This window comes from Boleophthalmus pectinirostris, unplaced genomic scaffold (assembly GCF_026225935.1).
Source record: "Boleophthalmus pectinirostris isolate CB_2022bp ecotype Guang Dong unplaced genomic scaffold, ASM2622593v1 HiC_scaffold_4, whole genome shotgun sequence".
Lineage (NCBI taxonomy): Eukaryota > Metazoa > Chordata > Actinopteri > Gobiiformes > Gobiidae > Boleophthalmus > Boleophthalmus pectinirostris.
In genome coordinates this window covers 14,225,678-14,248,572 of record NW_026571353.1, presented here as the reverse complement: position 1 = coordinate 14,248,572, position 22,895 = coordinate 14,225,678, and the positions used below count along the sequence as shown (strand labels likewise).

The 22,895-nt window shown below is 37.5% G+C and overlaps 1 protein-coding gene across 3 annotated transcripts in view; it reads right to left on the bottom strand.

Moving 5' to 3' along the window:
- Positions 1–1,779: 1,779 nt before the first annotated feature.
- The window catches only part of galnt9 (polypeptide N-acetylgalactosaminyltransferase 9), a 150,188-nt gene continuing 129,072 nt past the window's right edge, over positions 1,780–22,895 (bottom strand). For all 3 annotated transcript variants that reach the window (XM_055162134.1, XM_055162133.1, XM_020928377.2), the window contains 5 exons: positions 15,718–15,903; positions 13,284–13,421; positions 10,699–10,794; positions 4,231–4,398; positions 1,780–2,569 (listed from right to left, as the gene is read on the bottom strand). In XM_055162134.1, coding sequence (XP_055018109.1) covers positions 2,423–2,569; positions 4,231–4,398; positions 10,699–10,794; positions 13,284–13,421; positions 15,718–15,903 — 735 coding nt within the window. In that variant the 3' untranslated portion in view covers positions 1,780–2,422. The remainder of the gene's footprint in view (positions 2,570–4,230; positions 4,399–10,698; positions 10,795–13,283; positions 13,422–15,717; positions 15,904–22,895) is intronic.

Sequence of the window (22,895 nt, the reverse complement as noted above, 5' to 3'; positions counted from 1 at the left end):
AACCTATTACATGCTGCAATATCATAAAAGCCTATCTGTCCACAATACCTGTATCAAGTCTGGCCCTGTGTCTCTATATTTAGTAAATGACAAATTATGTAACTATATTATAATGCATGGCAGTTTATCTTTTGACTTCTAACCCAAACAAGTTATGGACATACCATCTCATTCAATGTGTGTTTTTCCCCTAATTTTACTATTTTCTACTATAAACACAGAAGACATCAAATACAGTATATGACGAAAGAGGTATGGAATTATGTAGCAAAGGGAACAAAGTTATATAACTACTATTTTTTATATTGTATATTCAAATCCTCTGTGCAGTCAAATATTAAAATCTTTACTACATAATTCCATATACTTATATCATATAGTTGATGTGTTCTGAATGTATATAAAATGTAGAAAGTAATAAAAATAAGGAAAAGATTGTGTCCAAACTTTTGACTGGTAGTGTATGTCAATGTAGTAGTAAAGCAAAACAACCACACATGACATTTTTATGGTTGGGACAAGTGTGCAAGTGTAGACTGAAACTTTTTTCATCAAGTTTAACCTATGAAAATAAATATATGACCTTTTGAGTAACACCGGATCTAAACTAGGTCTGAAACTAGGTCTGAAACTATTCTAAGATTTTATTAGGTTTAAACCATGTCTAAATAGAACTACAACATTGTTACAATAGTTTAAACAAGCATTAAATAAAATAAACTAAAATAAACTCTAAATTTTGTAAATATTTGAACTGCTTAGAAGTGTATTTTGAGAAATACAGTGGTAACTATAGATGTATGGATGTAATGTTATCCAAATCTGTCTGTACGATATTGTCTCGATCTGCATCTCACAATATGATATTTATTGCGATATTGAGTAGAGGCTACTTTTTCCTTTTAATATGCCATGATAAGACTTTGATACTGTTAAAATACAAAGAATTAAGAATTTAAAATGCTTCATAACAGTTATCTCTTCATGGAGTCTGCACTGAAATAGCAAAGGATCATGGTCTATGTAGTTCTGTTTTTTTTGTTTTTGCTATTACCGCACAACAACAATGAATTTAAGCAAAGAGACTTGATATGATTCGATATGCTGTGATCCCCCATCATATTACTGTAAGACTTTTTAACGATACAATATCACAATATATCGGTTATTGTTACATCCCTAATACTTACCCTTATAAAGGTTACTTAACAGATGCTGATATTATCCTGTTACTTTGTAGTGACGATGGGGGCATTCTACATGGATCTCTATTGGTGGAATTGTTCAGCAGTTACCACGGTGACACAATGTTCAAATGAGCAAACGCAGACCAAAAATATTTTACGATAGCCTGAAAAAAAAAAAAAAAGCATTTAATCATCTAATTGTCAGGAGTCTGTGATTAATACAAGTGTTCAAGTGTTCACAGTGACAGTGACTAAGTGAAATACTTACTAAAAACAAAGCTCAGATTAAGTTTAACTTGAGTAACAGAGCTTCTAACAGAGTAGTGCTTTCAGTTAGCATCACACTCTGAGGCAATGTGGATGACGTAAGCTGCAAAGTATAAAAATAAACTGCAAAAGTCAAACACAACACCAATGATACCACAGAAGACCCCACGAAAACTCCTCATAAAAATGTTTATTATCCTAACTGTTATCAGAGGACAGATATCAACTGATCACCTTTTTACAATATATTACTATCATTAGACTGTTTTTATTATACATTGTTTTAAATATTAATTATTTTCAAATTTGTACATGCTTTCGGGAGTCACATTCCCCGGTCTGATGGAGCAGAAAGATGAGGAAAAGGCACTCGATTGCTCTTGTCTGAGTGAGCAATACTGTCCAGAGTAACACTGAGCTGGAGTCTGGTGTGTGTGGGCGTCTGTTTGAACATCTCCACCATCAGATATCTTCAACAGACAACAAGCCCCTTTGAAACCCATTACAGTTCTTCACCAGGGCAGCGCAATACGTCCAAAGCCATTTTCCAAATCATAGCCCAAAATAATCACTTTGATATGGCGATCGACAGCTACACCTTTTTTCAATTTCACTTCAAAAATAACACACACACGCACACTGACACACTCCTTCTTGTTTTAAAATAGAAAATTGACAATCTCTGCGACCCATTCTCAGAAGCTGCACACGCGTCGTATTATTTTATACATGTAGCTTAAAGTCAAAGCTATGGGTCAGTCGACGCAGTAGTTTGAGCCCTAGCTAGAGCTCCAAATGCTTCTTAAGATGTGTTAGCGCTCCCTCCATGGCCTGAGGGTAGCTTAGTGCGCGAGTGGAAAGAGATACCACAATCTAATGCGCTAACAGAAGCTGGACCCCCGCAGTTTGCAATCCACCTGCATGAACATGAAGCCCCCAGCAGTGTCCCGGTAGCGCACATGAGCTCATCAGTGCCGTGGGTGTTTAATCCAGTTTCGGATCATCCACTTCTGGCCTGAACAGCGTTGGACCACCAGGCGCAGGCCGAAGTTGGCGTCTTTGGACATTTCCACCTCCAAGCACCGGCCAGTGTCCCTGCTGATGATGGGGCCGTTCTGGAGACAAGAAGCATGCAGAGAATATTAAGAAGTAACTTAACACGGTTGAGTATAAAACATAAAACAATTACAATTACAATGTAATAACTATTTTTTTTTTAAAAATCTTAAATCACTTCATCACTTACAATTTGTGTAGTGTTTTGCCAGTATCTTCTGATCTTTAAGCAGTCATTTTTGATCAGTATAGTTATTTTTTGTGTGTTTACGACTATAAAATGAGCAACAAAGTGTGATTTTGTAATGCAAATGTAGACTCCACACTGCTGTTATGTTTTACTACAGATTTGAATGCATTTAAATGCATTTGAATATCCAATGTTTTTTATCTGTCTTCTTTTACTAACATCTTATTGTGCTGTACTTTATTATTTTATGCTGAATGCCGTTCCTGTCACAGCCCTCCCCATGCACAGTATTTAGGCTTGATTCAGGGAGCACACTGTCCTGTGATTCCTTGGATTAGCATTATCACTTGTTGTTGCTATCGATCTTAAATTAAGTTGTTTCCTCGTCAAAATCATACCTGGAGTTCTTTTGTTTCATTCACATACATTTAGGCTGAGGTCCTCTCTCAAACAGAAAATCCACCTTGTGATGTCATGTGGTAATACAGGAAGTGCTCCACTGTGTTTTTAAACTCCATACACCTTCACTAGAATCATTTGGATAATTTCAGATCTAGAATTGCCAATCTCTACTGAAGAAAAGGACAAATGTAGCTGTAAACTGCCAGTAAATGACATCACGAGGTGGAACAGGTTGAACAGAGCATTCTGAGCTGTTTAGATGTAGACAGACTAATAATAGGCTCTATTCACACTTACGCCACAAACCAGGAAGACATTTGAATACAGGCGATGACAACTTCTGGTGTAGTTACCAACACTGGGCTCGCCTACTGACTGTGGGGAGTAAATGTGATCAGCGGTAAAATGAAGACTGCATGCGTATGTGCTGTTTGGAATCATCTTGAATTTGGTCCTTCATCCCTTCTAATTGCACGTAGCTACTCAGTGCGCTTGGAGTTATGTGTCAGTGGGGAAATTATGAAAACGTAATAGTTGATTAGTCGAACATAATGGAACGCTACAATCATGAGTAGATGAAGAAAACTGGACCATTTTCTCAATTTTTCCTAGATTTTGTCAGACTTACTCATAGACCTATAAAACCATGAACTTACTATCATGAACAGAGCCCCCCGGAAGTTGTCATCACATGTTTCCAAATGTCTTCCTAGTTTGTCAGATAAGTGTGAATAGAGCATATAAAGGGTAACTCAAATGTGTGAATGAAGCAAAACACAATTCCATTTATGTTTTTGAGGAGCTAGTGACACTATAACATGGCTAAAAATATGTTTTTAGTTGTGTGTAATATAGCAGCTTTAAAATTACTTCCTTTTTTTGCATCCCTTTCCTTTCCTATTTATCACCTGCACAAGTGTGAACAATCAGGAAGAAATCAGGTTACTCTTATCAGACAATTACCTCATAACTCCAGAAATCAGATAATGACGGGATTTTTGATGTGCACGCAAACCTAGCCACTGTCACAAAATGCAAGAATGTGAAAGCCAAGCACTCATTTTTACTGCCTATTACGGTGTGTGTACTGAAACAAACCGATCCACAGTCCTCTCTTATGGGACTCACCTGTGTGAAGTCCCAGAGGCGCTGTGAGCTCCTGGACACGGCCTCACACTTCTTGAGACTGGGGGTTCGTCCTCTGCCGTCGTCGATCAAACATTTGGTATCAGGGAGGAAGGTGGTGGAGCCCAGGGGCCCCAACTGCAGGAGGCCCTCAGTGGAGTACCGCGCCAACTGGAAACACACACATAAGAGAGGGTGATGGTGTAGCACTGCTGTTTATTTGTTTAGTTCAAATCCAAACTCAAAATACACCTATTTAGACGGGCCTTTTCCCTTCACCACAACACTGGACCATAGCTCCACTGTCCTGCTTTAACTGTGTGCTTTTAACTGTAATTTTTTAAATTATTGTTGTAAATTCCCTAGTATAACGGTTAGTTCAGTAACTGTTTATTTAGTTCAGGCATTTTTAGGCAGCTGAAGGGTCCTTGGAAGCACAGTGGAGCTGCCATGGAAACGCTGTTACTTCTAGCCATGGATATGTAATAAAAACTGGATAAGGCACACCCCCTCTCTGGGGGTGACCAGTTGCCGTTCCAGGTATTGCAGCTCCCGGGAGCTTGGGCCCAGAAAGAATTCTCCCCTAGAAGCACAATACATTTATTGGGAATTCAAACTGCCTGTGTTCGGCTGACAGGGCATCGACAACTTTCACTAAAGGTTGGATTTTGTAGGGATTCTTTTCTATTTTCACAACATTTTTTTCAATTTTTTAATCCTCAAATCAACTAAAAGTTAGCTTAGTAAAGTGTAGCCCCCACTCTGAGCCCGCACTAGCTCTCACTCTGATTGGTCCAAGCTCTCCACGCCGTGCACGTTTACAGACGTCACACGGGTGGGAGGCACGAGCCCATATTGAGGAAGTAAATGCGGAAGAGAACATTTTTTTGGGCACATGTACCAATGAGCACAGGCCACTGAAAACAATATGATACCATCTTTGGTTCACCTTCCAGACTGTATTATAGTCCTGTGCTTCTAGCCTAACCACTGTAGCTTCAGTTCATTACCTTACCTCTGAGTCTATGATAGAGCTGGGTTTGTAAATCAGTTTGTTTAATTAATTATTTCTTTAATTGTTGTGTAAATGTTCTGATGCTAATTTACTTGATTCTTTTACATATGTGTATGTGATTGTTGATGTAAATTGTTTAACAGTTATTCATATGCTGATTATATGTGCTTGCTATTACTACGCTAATACAGTTATTTCAGTTAGTAATATTATTTAAATATTCTAACAAATAACCAGACTGAAAGATACAAGAAAGTACATTACAACTCCACAAAACTATTCCCGTGTCCTCCTTAACTCTTTGACCAGTGTACTATTTTGGATAAAGTGTCCCAGCAGATCACAGTCTACAGTCCTAACAATCTCCAATAACTGTATTTAACTTTATTCATGTTTTTGTATTTGAAATACAAAAGGAAAGGTGCCTAATAAATAAAATGTATTATTATTATTATTTATTAGGATGCCCATTAGCTATATGCAAGGGCTTGCTAATCTTCCATTAATCTTAATGTTTATTAAAAATATTTAACAAGTTTTCATTTTGTAGAGATAAAAAAAAAAATAAATAATAAAGTAGTAATAGTAGACTTTTACAGTCAAAACAGTATATTACTACTAGTGATGTCAAGATGATTTAATTACTTAATCGATAACTGATCATTCAGGTCGCAATGGTAAAAACAAAAAAATATAATTGTAAAACATTTAGAAGCAAAAATAAGTTATTTAAAAGGTTTGATGTGACATAGGGGAATGGTGATCTTTTAAGACAATATAAACACAAATATGTATTTCACTGTTGTTTGGCCTGGGGTCAATAATTGTAAAAATAAATAAATAAATAAATAAAACTAAAATAATCATATTGCTAACATTTTATATTGTAAAATCCTTAATTACTACTACACCTTCTACACCTACCCTCTTGAAAGGTTCAATACCAACCGAATTACTATTTCTATGTGTACTTCTGTTACTGCTACCACAAATGCTACTTCCAAAATCTTACACTGTCTTTCCGTTTGCCAGACAAGCATAACCACCTTCCCACAGAGGTCCAAGTCTTTTTACTTATTTAAACACAAAATCAATTGAGTAAAAGTATCTTGTTACTTTCACCTTCTGGATTTGAGACAGAGGGCATTCACTACTGTAAGCCTGAGCTCGCCCAGTTTGAATGGGAAAGTGACAGTGTTCCCAAAAGCAGAACTTGATCCTCGCTGGTTAATCCTGCACATGAAAGAGCCAGCGCCGATCCGTATCTGTTACGTAAGGATACAGTAGAGATAGCATTTATTATTTATCGATGCCAGTGATCCTCTCTGAAAGATGAGATGCAAAAGATATGGAGGTCTACTGTACAGTTCTGCTCAGAGTACAGCTTCAGGTCTGCATCTTATTCACTGTACTGGAAATCAATGGAACTCAATCCCCCTCAATCTGTTGATTTATAAACAATGTCTTCTTCAATGCATAATTCATCTCTTATAATAAATATTTCAATACAAAGTTGACAGTGGAACAAACTGTGCAAAAATCATATAGCTTTTTTTTACATCTTAAAAATATTGAGTACAAATGTTGGAAGGAGAAACTGCTTTTTCACTCCTTGGTGTTGTGGTGCACTGTACATTGATTCAGGTCATAATGTTATTTGTTATAAATTTGGCTAATACAATTTCCATCACAATTTTTACAATTTTTGACAATTTAAATTCTGAGATGGTTATATGAAATGTTTCTGTTTGGCTGGATTTAGTTTGGAAAGCAGGGAATATAGTAATTTGCAATTATTACAGATTCACTTGGTTTATTTCAAGGAATCATTCATTTACATACACCCCTCTGTCTCTTGCTCGAGGACACAGCAACAGCGCTGGTGGGAGCTGGGATTGAACAGCCAACCTATGAGTCCACAGACCAGTGCTCTAACCTACTGACTCTGCTTCCATGTTTTTTGTTTTTCTTATGCTACTATTCAGAGTAGCAGTCAACACAACATACCCAAGTGTCTATTAGGGAAATGATACAAATGCTGATCTTGATTTCCTTACAGATTCTTACATTGCTGCAGTGGGTCTTCCAGGGTCATTATGATCTGAGCAGATTTATGCATGGTGTAAACTGTGACTAGCCACAAAAGCTCATATAATCATATAATCCCCGCTAAGACCTGTTTACTGGCCTGTCTGACAGCCTCCTTCAGCTTAATACATTTACAATGAGACCGCAACAAAATAATTAAGAAATGATTGAGCCCAGCCGTTTAGCCTGAGCCTCTGAAGCTGCCTGAGACACTCTGCTCCTCCTGTTCTTTGTTCAAGTTTAGGACAGACTTGTGTTGAAGGTCGGAGTTTTCACAGGCTTTAATTAGCTGCTGACTGGTGGCATGCAGCGGTCCTGTAAAATTCACACTAGCACCTCATAATCTCTACATTATAACTCTTGATGTGCCCAGCTCCATCAAGGACACGCTGTGTACTCAAAGGGTAGAGCCAAGGAAGGGACTGCTTTTAATATGTTGGCACACATACACTATTCATACAATACTGTAGTTTTAAAATGCTGTTCTGTAATCTCTCATAAATGTAAATCACTTTTAACGTACAATGTAGCACAACATTAAATGTTTAAAGATAATTTTTTAATGAAGGGTCCACCACCTACTTGTCTTCATGTTACTTGCTTTGTCTGTAATGTTCCACAACATCCTATGCCTGGCATTACACAGGCAGATGATGCCACTAGGACAATTTTCAAGTCAGACATGTGGAGTTTGTTTTTTAGCAAAAAAAAGTATGCAAGATGGACAAGTTTAGTCATATTGTGCATCCCTGAGAAAGCAATAATATCTCCATGGAGACAGACGCAGCTAAGGAAAATGAAAAACATAATGTATTTATTTCTTTGTAACAGTGCATGTTAGTAAAAGGCAAAACCAACAGCACTGGCACTGTCTGGAACTGGAACTGAAGCACAAACCTTTGGATTAGCGGGTGAACCCTCTACCACTGTGTCACTGGTCTTTTTAGAGTAGATCACCAATTTCTTGACAAAGCATTTTATCAAATATTAATCTTGTATAAGACTTTACATGATTGTTAATGGATGTTTTGCCCAATAGCACTGGTAACTGACCCACAACCTCCTTGGAATACCTGAGGAGGTCTTCCTCTCCTATAGTTTTTTACTACGGCGATTTCCCTCAGAGAGCAAGCACAAAGCAAAGCCATCCCTCAGACACTATCAAGATTTATCCTCCGCAATTACATGATTTTTCATAAGTAAAACGAACGTCGCTAAAGGGATGCAAACTCACAGCATCCGACTAAATTGAATAGAACCTGCTCACGGTAAAGTCGGTCATCATAGTAATCTAATGATGGATAGAAAGAAATTCATCTCTGTTTCCTTTGGGGAACAGAGCCTTACAGACTTGCATCACTGGACCTCTTTGAGAATGGAAAATGCCAGTGCGCAGCTCCCTTAATTTGACAGGTAAAAACATGACACTTGCCGGCAGCACGAGCGGTCAGGAAGAGATGAAAAAATGTAAAACAAATGAATCATGAATAATATTTGCATCTTTTGTCTTTGGGAATTGCCTTTTGTCTTTTTGCTCACAAACACACAAATCCTGCCTCCCACCCATAGCGGTGTTTGTCCCACGCTCTATTTAGGTAAAGGTTATGCTGAGCAGGCAGTACTCTTTTGCATATCCATATAATTACATCAGAGCTCACATGGGACCTAAACAGACTGTTAATGCATACAAAAGAGCCACTGGAGAGGATTCAGTTAGATGGAGAGACAAAAAGGAACATCAAAAATTAAGTTTTACAAGGAAAAATCCACATCTGGGCCAATGCTGCTCCCTTCTATCTCAGAATTCCATCTTGAGTACTGACTGACTGAACCCCAAAAATCCAGAAAACGTCCTAGTCCCTGCATTGGAAGAAATGTAATTTTGGTAGTACTTGTGTTATACAGTATCTTACTCAGAATTGTACTTTAATAGATTCATGCCTTTTTGAGAAATCCTGCATTTTTCTGAATTTGAGGTGCGAGTGCTCATAAAATTCATGTTTTGACTTACCCTCTATTTCCTTCCACTTTTCTACACATACTTTTACTTATTTAAAAAAGTCAGACTCTGGGACAAACATGTATGGTTCAAAAATGTTATATAGCCATTAAAAAAAAAGCAGTTTGGAATGATGAAATGCCACCGTGAAAAAATGGACATATATCAGTTCTGCAATTTTAAACAGGAAGTCAGCGGACCTCTATATTTTGCACAAGTGAAATTATGTCAGACACTTCCGTTACAGATTACTAAAATTCAAAAAATCAACAGGCAACATATAAAATAAGCATAAAATAAGATGAGCACGATTAAAAAAAATGTTTAAATCTACTCAAAATAACTGCATCTATTCTTAACCACTGCATTTGATAGATTTCCTATTGATACGATTCATACACTGCATGAATATCCGCCCATCCTTCTTTAGTATGTCATGCATGTACACTTCACTGCCTCTGCAATCAATACCAAGTCAGAGCTACTATAGACACTGATCTCCGTGTGAGTTACTGCTGCATATGAACCCCGCCTATGGAAAACATTATATGACCTTGTATCCAGTCGTTCGATTTTTCTGGCGTAGGTTGGTAGGTAGAGCAGTTTGGAATATTTATCTTTCTCTTGAACATCTTGATTCTTGGTGAAATACTTACAAGTACAAGTATGGCTGAAATCAATTTATTCACAGCCACTCAGCCACTCTATGACACTCCAATATCACCTTCAGATGTGTTTGAGGTTTTGAGATTACTGACGATAAAGGCACAATTTCCACTATTTTATTATCAATTGAAAAAGTCCAATTTACCAAATATCTCTTTCCACTCCCTCCCATATTAAAGAGTCTATAACAGGTTTTGACGATTCTCTAATTGTGACTTAATTTGGTGGCATAAAACCTATTGTAAATATAAATTATAGTTTTACACAAATCAAGGTGCAAACTACAATTCTATTTTACAGAATCCCACACTAGGAGAAGTCTGTCCAAAAGTTCAATTTACCCAAGAAACACACATTTCTGATACTTTAAACATGATGTCAACAAAATAAAGTTGTTTTCTTATATTTTTATTGGTCAAATATTAATTTTTGTGTACATTAGAGGAGTTTTGGCCCAGCGTATTATATGGTTGCTAGGTAACAACAGGCTGCTGGGTCATGATTTCCAACTAGGAAGTAAAGTTTTAAACCTGAAAAATGCCCAAACTGGGAATGAAATTGTAAGACTTTTACTCAAATCTGAAATATAATGATCTTAACTGTGTTTTAGTAAAATGAGTAATCTAACCTGTCATGTGCACTTGAATGTATGTCATTTCTCCACTATAGTGTCTCATATAGATTATTATAGGATCATTGGTACCTGTGATGACATCCCATGGCAGGGGTAGAGGATTGCTTTGTCATCATCCTCTGAGCCTTGATCCAGACAGTACCCACTGGCTTTGCTGTTCCTCACCTAAAGAAGCAAAAGAGAGAAATGAGTGCAATCCCATCAGGACATTTTCCAACAGAACAGAGTCGTGCCAGCCCCTCCTTCTTTCTGTTCAATTTCTGGAATCAGACCACGGATCAGACAGTGTGTCCAATTTCGGGACAGTTCAATAACAGCTGCTTATTTGTAGCTGGTGTCTCTCAAATGCGGAATTTGTCTGTCTCAAATATCCTTATAACATTTGGAATAAAATATTAAACTCCTTTTACTTCAGGTTTACAGACTTCTCTGTTTCTCCTTCCTCTTTGTTTTAAAAAAAATTCTTTTATGTTTTTTAAGTCATGTTTGCTTGACATGAATAGTTGATGCATTCCTCTGCTTAATTCATCAGTCATTATCGCCAGTCAGGAATCCTGAGAATATAGCTCCAGATGATTCGGTAGTAGGGTTAAGAACTGAAAATGCATGTGGTCTTGTCTGGCCAGGAAAATGAATGAATTTTAAAATATTTGTTAAAAATGGTATAAGTAGAATAGACTGAACAGTTTTTATTCTGCACTCTTCTCTCTTCCCTTTTAATGTTAATGTTTAAGCATTTACCCTCACGAATTAAAAAAGTTACAAATATTTAAAGATATTTCATGAAAGGGTGTAGATTATTTAGAAAATAAATGTGAGCCAGTGTTTATTTGTTGAACGTAAACCCCAAAATGAAAACCCTTCCACTGAATGGAAAATAATGAATTGACTTGAATGGATTTTTCTATTGCTTCTATTCTTCCATATCCTCTGTGTTTCTCCCCTAACAGCGTGATCACGATGCAAGACCCGCTCTCCTGTCTCCTGCCCGTATGGTGATGTGTTCACTGAGCCTGGCCTGGTTTACGCGTGATTTGAATGTGCATGGCTCTATTTCCAGGTTGTGACATATCACTCATGCTGTGGTGTCAGGGAAGGCTTCACTCGGCTGTGGTCAACATGGCCGACTGCAAAGCTGATGTGAGGTGACAGCCTGGAGCCACTTCCTCTCAGTGCAATGGGGCTGCACGAGCTAAATGAGTCTGCTTTGTAAACATACCGGAAATCATAGTTTAATCTGAAGAATCGATTAGCTGGTTGTAAATGTCCTGCAATGATATCCATACCAGAAGCTGCTGCATCAATGCTTTTCTGCACTTCTACATGATTTGAGACAACATCTTAAAGGGCCTATATTACACTATTTTCTTATCTATGTTATAATGTTGTTTCCTTATCAAAAACATAACTGGAGTTGTGTTTTGCTTTATTCACACATTTAGCACAGAAACCTTGTATATTTAGACTTATTTCTTCTCTCAAACAGAAAACACTCTGTTCCACCTTGTCCTGTTACTCAAACATGTATGTTTTTGATGAGGTGACAACATTCTCACATGGCTTAAAGCTCACAAGACTCCATTTTGTGTAATATAGGGCCTTTAATGTTGCCAGTTCTAAAGTGTAATACATTAATCTTATGGGAAAGGGTTAGAATTTGAAGGTATCACTGAAAATTGTTGTGACAATGATCTAATAAGAGGTCTTCACCAGCCACTGTGTCATAATTTTCTTATTTGTTTTTATTTAGAATTTTAACATAATAAATAAAAAGACAACCCATCCCATCTTTCACACAACACTTCACAGTTGCAGAATAGATAGATAGATAGAACTGCTCCTGTCTTATTTAGAAACCAAAACCCAAACCACTTAAGTAGATTTGATCTGAATAATCTATAACTACCTGCCACAGTCAAAGAGGAAACAAAGTAAGACCAATTCTCCCCCCTGACAGATCTCCTGTTTCATTTGTATATATTCTGACACTACATTTGCACAGCATATTGATCTGCCTCTATTTTCCATTGTCAGGATTGATATCAGTTAAAGAGCACATTTCAGCATTCGTCCTAATCGCATACGGCTCTAGATCCTGTTCAATTCTTCAACCTGTCATATTCCTGTTCCCTCAGCACACTGCAGTGAGAGCAGCTCAGCCCACAACAATCAACACGCAATGGAAAACTAATAAGTCTTTAATTAAAGCTCATTATGAGGAAATTGCATCTAATCCTATGTGATATTGCATTGCCATAGCAACCAGACTTTTTTTTATCTGTGTTTTAGGCTATCAGTTTCAGAATGATGAAAAATTACGACTGTTGCCAATTCAAATAACAACTCAAAAAAATAAAATAAATAAATAAATAAATAAATAAAAATAAAAATATTTTTAGTGAGAAAAAATTGATTCTATGGATATAATGGATGTGAGAATAGGTGGCTATAATTATACCTATAGAACTAGAGAGTGCATTCTTGGCTGTCAGTGTCAATCCATAATAAGGTTCAGAAAAAACTATGAAATTTGTTAAATGGCTGGAAGCAAAGTTTTCCAATACAAAAGCTTCACACTATTGTCAACAGTCATCGCAGGTGCTATTAATGTCAAGAGTCTGTGTAGCACATTATGTTAGGTTTTGACCTCTGACCTCTCCGTATGTGATAGTGTTGTTGTAGATTCTCATCTCGGGGTAGACGTGTTCCAGGTACCAGCGGAAACTCCGACACTGCAGCTTCTTCCTCAGGGCCAGGCGCTCTGACACATCTCCGAAATCCACACCTGGGTTCTTTAAAAAACAAAAAAAAGATTGTACTTATTCAGTGAGCTCAAGGGGTATATCGAAGAACAATACTTTTTTTATATTAGCAATGCAAAATATTATAATTACAGCTAAATAAATACAACAACTACTGCTATGACTACTACTACTTTAACAGCTACTAGTGACTATTAACTCACACAACATAGTACACAAAAATTATTTTTCACCACACCCAATGTTGTACTCGAATGGATCAGCAGGAGGCACACAAGATGGATTCTTGTGAGTAAACTCAAATGAACCAGCTTGTTGCAGAAGTTTATTACTTATTATTATCAACAAACCAAAAGCTCATTAAAAGGCTTTAAATATACATTACAATGTAGAAAAAACAAGAACAATGCAACACTTTTTGAATGTTGAAAACATTTTTTGATATAAATTACTCCTTTAAGGCAGTGTTTCTTATTTAATAGACAATAACATATTTGTCCGCTCTGTGTCATCTGTATGTTTTAAGAGTATGGAGTGAACATTAGATGGATAGAGGCTGTGCTTGTGAGGGACCTTCATTGTTCTATGCGGGACGTGAGCTGCACTGAGCCTGTCCTAATCAGCTGGTTCATTATGAGCGCTCACGGCTCCATGTGTTACGGGGGTGGCTCCCACATTGATCGGGGAACGCCTGAAGACTGCCCTGCCTGGCACAAAGGCCCAGTTCACATATATTACCACTTACTGTTTCACACAGATGTTGTACAATAGTCTAAAATGTGTGTTTTCATCACAGATATACTGTATCTTTATACTATTCCAATTTAACAGTGTTTGAAACTTGTTGAGTGGTTGGAAGGAAGGCAACTCTGTCTTGCCAGGTCTGTGCTCAAATTAACAGTGAAGGTTGAGTAAGGAAGGGCAGCTGGAATAAACAGAAAATTACTGCTAACAATTTGATTTGCATGAAAAATATACTACACCCAATCATCAATGTTTTTTGTCATATATTTGAGCATAATGTCTTGCCCCGGTACAGATACAGCTTGAGGTCAAAATAAATCACAGTGCTGTCTGCATCTAATTCAAAGCCAATTTATTGTCTATTAGTCAGGAAGTGTGCATTAGCATGCTAGTTCTTGTTAGCTTCATACAGACAGAGCAAAAGCCCACACTGGTCTCTGAGAGTTGTGAAAAGCACTTATAAACTCATCGTGGTGAATAATTAAGATGCTTGGAATGCATAAGGTAAGTGAGGAATAACTCTGAACCACAGCAAAACATTTAAAATTAACTAGCTATGTATTTCACTTTTATATGACTGTAAAAATCAGGAATGGCGCCTTTAAAACTAGCTTTCAGTAGTTCAAGTTTGGCCTAACATTTTCCAACTCAGAAGCAGAAATGCAGCATCACCATCAGATGACAAAAACAAATGCATTTAATTTCAGAAGTTGTTGTTTTTAGATCTTGGACTCGGGGCTTGTGCTGTGCTGAATCATAAGCTTTCCCCCATAGCCACAGAAGTAATTTTCTCTTAGTAGCTCAACAGACAATAACTAGACTCTGTTACTGTGTGTATGGGCGAGATGGGAGGCACGGAGAAAGAACGAAGGTAGATAGAATAATTGTTGCGTTCACTTTTTATACAGAAAACAAGATAACTCCACGCTGCAGGACAGCTGGGTAATAGCGCGCCATGCCACTGTGTTCATAATTACACTGGAGATGAGATGGCTCCTGATTGGTTACTTAGTCAAAACCTCGAGCCCTTCTCTCACTAAAAAGCCCACCCTACAGCTCAAAGCAATACTTACATGTACGGGGTTAGCTAATCCTACCCGTGTTTAGCGAAACGTTGTGATAATATTAAGTAAACGTGAGGGACCATGCAGTTAGCAGCAGCCTGTTGGCCCACTCTGAGACAGCTCCCCATAGTGCTGTCATCATTTAGTCAGAGAAGGCCATTGCTAGTGTCCTTCACTGGCAATCATCTCATTCTGCACGCTTCCACTGTCAATTAGGATGCAATGTTAAAGTCTTTAGGAAGCAGAGGAGCTGTTTATTATTGTGGGGGCCATTTGGACAGACCTCTGAAAGCAATTAAGCTAAAGTGATGTATGAAAATAGGCTGATTAGTCCGAGGCTCCTCCTGTCTCACTACTCAGCCTTCACTCCGCTACACTGAAGGTCAAGTGGGATGAAATCGGAATTTTGAGTTTCTACTGACTTGTATCTCTGGAGAGTGGAGACGTATTTCGGAATAAGAAAGCGAGAGCAGAGGGAAAGATCTGAGGAGCAGGTCTACTAAGCTGAGCAAACTTACGTTCATGGGAATGTTCCAGGCCATGTAGACGTGAGATTTGTATTCATCCATCCACACCTCGGCAGCTCTCAGGGCGTTGCGTTTGGCGTAGTAATCGATGTCATTGTTGTAGGGCTTCTTCGTGCGTTCGATGTGGGCCACTCGGGCACAGGGCAGGACCTCCATACTGCCTCCACACTGCCACACCTGGGACATGAAATGAAAACAACTTAGAATGGATAAGTTTGATGGCAAAGTTGACCAACAATAGGCATAAGCTGCTTTATTTGTTTACCAGTGTTTGCTAATGCATTTAAACTTAGAGACTTAGACTTACTTTACTGAGCCACAAGGGAAATTATTTGGACACAGTAGCTCACACATCACATTATATTATAATAACAAAGAGAAAATATATAAATGGTAATAATAAATTCTAAATAAGCAGCAAAAATCGCAAGAGACTGGCATCAAATAAGGCATAATTATACCAAATAACGTAACATAAAATAGAATATAAATAAGTAAAAAATATATACATCTCAGCTATATAAGAGGTCATAAGCAGAAACAGTGTAAAGATGACTGACCGGACATAAGGTTATAAAGTAAAGTATAGTATATATATAGTCCATTACCAGTGTTCGCTAATGCAGATATTTAACAAACAGTCTGAAATTCTGCGATCGAAATAAAATCACTTGACTAATTTTTGTACAGAGCGGTTTAAGCATTAAGTCAGATTTCGATTTGTGTTATCAGGGCTTATGAGGATTTGCTGGTTCTTATCAGAGCTCAGGCTGTGGCGTTTACCTGCTATTGCTAAACACCTTCTGGAGCTGTCTGTGCATTGTGTTTGTTTTGTAGAAGCCACTTTCAAAAGTAAACACTATTGTTCTCAGAAAACCTAATACTGTATTTTGAAGCTAACTGCTCACATTTTCATGTTGTGTCAGCTGCTAAAACAAGATTAAACAGCGCTGACGGCTGCTCAACTGGTAGAGAAAGTTCAGAGCTAGACCTTTACTTGAGGGTCACAGCCTCATTTCACTGATTAAAATGTGGAAAGATCAGGGATTGCAAACTTTTTTCAGCACAATTCAAAAAAGCCACAGAAGTAGATACAATAAAAGACGTGAAATCGAACTCAAATAAGAACTGTGTGAATCATCAATCACTCGAGTAAAGTATTCACTCTATATAATATTGATCAAAAACAAACACAGAAAATAAGCTCTAGGTAACACTTTATAATAGTTACATCTTAAATGACCTTAATAAAACATAAACTAATAGCATTTACTTATTAAAGGTCCTATATTATGCAAAATTGTCTTTTGTGAATTTTATGTTATGGTAGAATGCTGTTAGTTCATCAAAAACATATCTGGAGTTTTGTTTTGTTTCATTCACACACATTTGAATAACCTTGCATTATTGGGGGGTCTACAGCTCTAAAGCTCAAAATGCTCTGTTCCACCTTGTGATGTCATGTAGTGGTAGTTTTCAAGTTAGCATACCTTTAGTTCAGTAAAGATTGGAAACTCTAGTGCTGAAATGATCCAAATGATTCTAGTGAAGGTGTGTGGAGTTTTTAAAAACACAGAGGAGCACTCTCTGTATCACTACATGACATCACAAAGTGGTTTCAAACTAAATATGGAGGGCTTGAGCATTAAACATGTGTGAATGAAACAAAAGACACCAGGTATGTTTCTGATGTGGAAACATTATAACATAGATCAGAAAATAGCATCAAATGACTTTTTAACTTTATAATTAATATGATATAATTACATATTACATAAGAAACAGCATCTTTCAAATATTACATCACAGCATATAGCTTGTGTTTAAATGGTTCCACATCAGCACTGTAAAGTCAAAATAAAGGATATTGCCAATGCATTCTGGTGAAAGACTGGAAGAACAGTTTTTTCATAATGTTCCTGATAATAGTTCAATGATTGATCTAACTGAATAATGTAAGTCATTACAAGTCATCTCCGCAGATCAGTGCCACATATGGCCACACTATACAGAGCTGCCATTGGTGTAATTGAAGTTGTCTGTCAGTGTGGAGAGGCCTGTGTGATAAACAGCCTTTTCAGTCTAATAGTCATAAATACAGCAGCCCTCGAGAGCAGTCTATGACAACCACAAACCCTGATCCCCGCGTGTTTGTAGTGTTCAGATATATAAACCCTGGCAGGAACTAGATGTCAGCTTGAAATACATCCATCATGGCAGAACGTATTGATTTTAGTGGCACTTGACTGTGGCGCTCAAAGTGAGAAAAAGTAGTGCCAGCGCTTTCCCCAAAGTGCAGAAAAGAAGTTCAGAATTTTACACCAGGCTAATGCAATACCAAAAATGCTAAGCTATGGGGAAATAAACAGTCATTTGAATACAGTGGCATATGGTAATGTCCCTGGGTTGTATAAAGTGCTGAGACCACGCCACCCACTGTCTTGTAATGACTCACAACATAAGTAGGTTCTGAACAATTAGCTTTTCTGTGAACTCTCTGACATTAAAGAAAAATAATGCTGTAGAAACCATTCCATAGCAGCAGTTTATTCAGCTGGTCATGTGAAGCTGAGTTCATTTGATATTTGGAAGAGCTTCTCTTTCAGTTTAAGTGTGTTATCATATGTGGCATTTGATTGAATATCGGCTAATAAAAAAACTGAAAATGGGCATCATAGAAAGAAGTAGTGCACCGAATATGTATTATGCTATTGCTTCAAAATGATGCTCTTCTATAAGGTTTTTCCACTCATGTATTACAAATGGAATAGACGCTTTCACAGTATGATATAATCTTTCTGCGACGCGACAGTCACCAGTCCATGTTACATGTCAGATCTATGGAGAGGCCACCCTGCTCACAGTAAGAATGCAATGCATTTATATATGTATTTTGGAGCTTTGACAAGATTGACCTGTTCCATACTGTAGATCAGAAGTGGGCAATTATTTTTTAAATGAGGCCACAGGAAAAACAGAAAATATTGTGGCGTGCCGGGCCAAAATGCTTAACTCAATTCCGCATAATATTAACTGTATTTCTTTATAAAAAGCCGTAAATAGCATTGTTTTAAGAAGCTAAAAAAACTCCTCTAACCACCTCTAAAATAAAAGCAATGCACCTTTAGTCCATGCATGAGGTAAAATGATAAAATATGTTTATTTTGTAATTCCAAATTATCTTAAATGGGCCGGTCAGAGGCAACCAAAAGGCCATATGTGGTCTGGGAGCTGTACAATGCTCAGGTCTGTTGTAGAGCATTGCCAAGCAACAATCTCACTGGCAAAACAATACTCTCTCCATAGAGGCAAGCAGGTGACAGACCCCCACCTGAAACGTTACTTTCATAGACTGTTGATGTTTTAGTTTTAACTGGTAAATGGTCACATTTTTATATAGCGCTTTTCAACCTTCAAGCCACCTAAAGCGCTTTACATCAAAGAACCACTCACCCACACTCACACACACTCACACACCAACGTAAGCAGACACTGGGGGCAAGGTGGGTAATATACCTTGCCCAAAGACACAACAACATCATTCATCTGTGGGAGCTAGAATTGCACTGCCAACCTGTGGGTCAGTGGATCTGACCTCTCTATCAACAATGTTTATGTTAAGAAAATCCATAACCGTCAGATCAATGGACAAACAATCTACAACAAACTGAGCTACTGTCACTCTTTTAAAAACATAATGTCCTGTTGTTCTTAGCCCCAATGCTTATTCTTTACAGTACATCTAATTCAAGATAGCACTCTCTATCCACGTCCATGTAGCTGATGTGTTAAAGCAGGGGTGTCAAACTCACTTTGGTCCGGGGGCCGTATCCAACCTACTCCGATCCCAAAGGGGCCAGATCAGAAAACTCATGTCATATATACCCCAAAAATGGCAACAAGTTCAAATATTTGTAAAGAGAAACGCAAATCTATTACAGAAATCTTTTTAATTGATGAACTCTTTCTTTTACAAAATATTATAATATTATGAACAACCTGAAACTTTAAGAAAAATGCAATTTCAACACAATGTTTTAACATGAACTTCTATGCATTTTATTGAATTTATCATGCTTTCTTTTTGCTCCTGAAACTTGGCATCTTTTAGCCTGCACAAGTGCATCAATATCAGGCACCATGTCCTGAGTAGCTGCTATCTTCAGAATGTCATTCTGTGCTTGTGTGTTAGCTTTGAGCGCAGCTTTGTTTTATTAATGTTCGTTACTGAGAAAACCTGCTCACAACGGTAGGTAGTACTGTAAATCTATTATTTCTAGTTACATATCTGCTGGCACATCAGAGTGGACTGTGAATGGTGTGCGAAAAATTGCAAATTCTGTCTTCAAGTTTTAAAATATAATTTAAATATTTTAGTAGAAAATTAGCAGGATCCAGCCCCCGGGTCTTATGTTTGATACCCCTGTGTTAAAGTGTGCATTCCTAAAGCCATCTGAGGCTGGAGCTCAGTGTTATTCCACCTGGACTGTACTTGTGAGGAGCTGCACAGAGCTTACATTTAAACAGCTCCATTGACTGAGTGACCCCTCATCTTCAGTGCTCCTGATCCACACTGACCCAGGACTAAAAATCCATTATCTCCTCTCAGCACACTTTACTGTGTTGTTGCTACAGCCAATGACTAGTTCGGCTTTGCCACAACAGCTGGCTACAGTGTGTGGGTGAGAGGGACAATTTACAGTGAACTCAGTCCTGCATTAAATCACACTAGTGGTATATTTTGTTGCATTCTTCAAAATCCTCTTACTGTTTTATATTGGCTTATATTTAAAGTCAATAAACTAAAGTGTAAAATAGTACAATCCCTGTGGCAGCATACATATGGGACACTTGCGGTTAATTGAAAATGTGTAATCTCAGTTAGCACATTTCTTAGCACTTCAAACTAATTGAAGAGTATTTCTTTTTCAACCACTTTAGCAGAAGGTCAAAACCCTTTAGCTAACAAGACTTGTGAAACATTTTCTGCAGCACATTTACTAGTGTTGCTGGGACTGTGAATATATATATAGAAAATAAGAACAGCTTTTGGTGGCAGAAAAAGCTTTCAGAAAGAGCTTTCTACAAGTTATAACATTGCTCCTTCATAAAAAACATGCCTGAAGAGGTTTTAGATGTCATCTATGAATATCTCAGTAATTTTGCGATGCCTCCTTATACCCTATTCGAACCTCTCTACAGTTAGCTGTAAGATTAGCAATCATCTGTTTTCCACATGACAATTCTCTATAAATGTACAAAAGCGTGATACAAAACTGTACACAACAAGTAAACAAACCTGGTGCAAAGTGTAGGCATCTTTTTAGCAGAATGCACACTGTTTGTGTCATGATAGCGCTCTGAAGGGGAAGTGACTCCTTTTTATTAGAGTATTTCACCAAAAGGGTCTCATCTCTGTCACTGTGTTCCAGTCAAGCTTTATGTCTCAATGAAGGTCTTTATGATATTTATTTGTGGATACGAAAATCTCAATTTCACTTTGAATTTGCACTATGACTTTGACGCAATTAAAATTTGAGCACATTTGAAAATTTTATCAAATAATCAAACAGTTGTAGAAACCACATCTGTGCATAACTTCTAATCTTGTCTCCACACCAAGGAGTGTGACCGCACATCCAGAGTGTGAGTTATGCCCACAAAGTTTGTTTGCCAAGTCACACACAAAACTTCCACTTGTCATATTTGGTTGTATTTTGTTTGGGCAGTGATCCACAAACTTTTCACACCCAGAAAACCAGAAACCACAAAATATAGGCCTTTCAAGAAGGAATATATATTTTTGAGCCAATAGTGATCCTTTCTGCCAGTATTAAAAGTGCATAGTGGAGGTTCCGTCACATATTTGTTTCTATGGATGTGTCATCATATTTCTGCCTGGAATGTTCCACACGATCTTAAACAGCTTTACCTGACTTTTATTCAATTACAGGTGGTTTTATAGCTCAAAAATAACTAGAAAAAACTGGCATTCTGATTGTGAGCAGGGTTGCCTCTCCACAGATCTGCCCTGTAACTTGGTCTAGTTTAGTCAGTCTCCATGAAGATAGAAAGGATTAATACCACAACCAGCCAAACCTACACAAGAAAAGTTACAAAATGCACCTTTAAGAATCTAAAATCCAGTATTATTTCCATTTTTACTATTTTGTCTGTTAAAAACAAACTAATCTAAAGTACTCAGGACAAACTGGGACAGACACATGGGCACAAAGTGACTGGGGCAGAAAAAATACGTGTGCGAAATATCAGCAAAATTTTCAATACTAGACCGATACCGATATCTCGAAGAACCCTCTGATATCACAGATACAAATATTGAAAAAGCCCATCTCTACCATCTTCTTCTTTTACAAATGGACTACTGAAAACCTGAACTGAATCCTTTTAAAACCCAGATTAAACCAAGACTAAACCAGGACTAAACAAGCAGGAATGGAAGCAAACAAAACAGGGCTCATTTGACTTGCTAAAAATTATACATGAGTTGGATCACAGAAGAACTGGCTTATAAAAACACTTCACGTTCTAGCACAGATATAGGGTGAGCCATAAATGCTGAGGTGACCCTTTTGGTGCATTGGAAATGATCATATAGAGGATAACAGGTGGTGCTCTGCAGACTGCTGGCCTGTTCAGTATGCTCCCGGCTCTATACTGTATCCCGCAGTAAAAAAGGAAAAAAAAAATCCACCAACTGTTCCTTCTTCCCATAAACACATTATAGAAGTCAGCTCTCATTGGGGAAAACATATTATTATCACGCTGTGAGCATCTTCGCTAACGATCAAGTCTCATGTGTTTTCTCATAGGAAAATAATTGCGCAATTTGTCATTTGAATACATTTGAATATAATTACAACATAAAAAGGACGCAAGTAATAATAGAAGCTTTGTCCTTGGTCCACATATGAAAAAACAAAGGTACTATAGGAGAAACCTACATTTTATACACTAGTCAAGACTTTAAACATTTATATTATTTACAGGCAACATTTTGAGGACAATGTTTTATTTTAGATTGTTAATTGCTATGGCAACAGTCCTAATTATTTGCCATTCTGAAATCCACAGATATAAAGGCAATATATAATACAATATATATAACAGGGCCATCAAAAAACAACAGTAGCTTCAAAGCTGCTCTT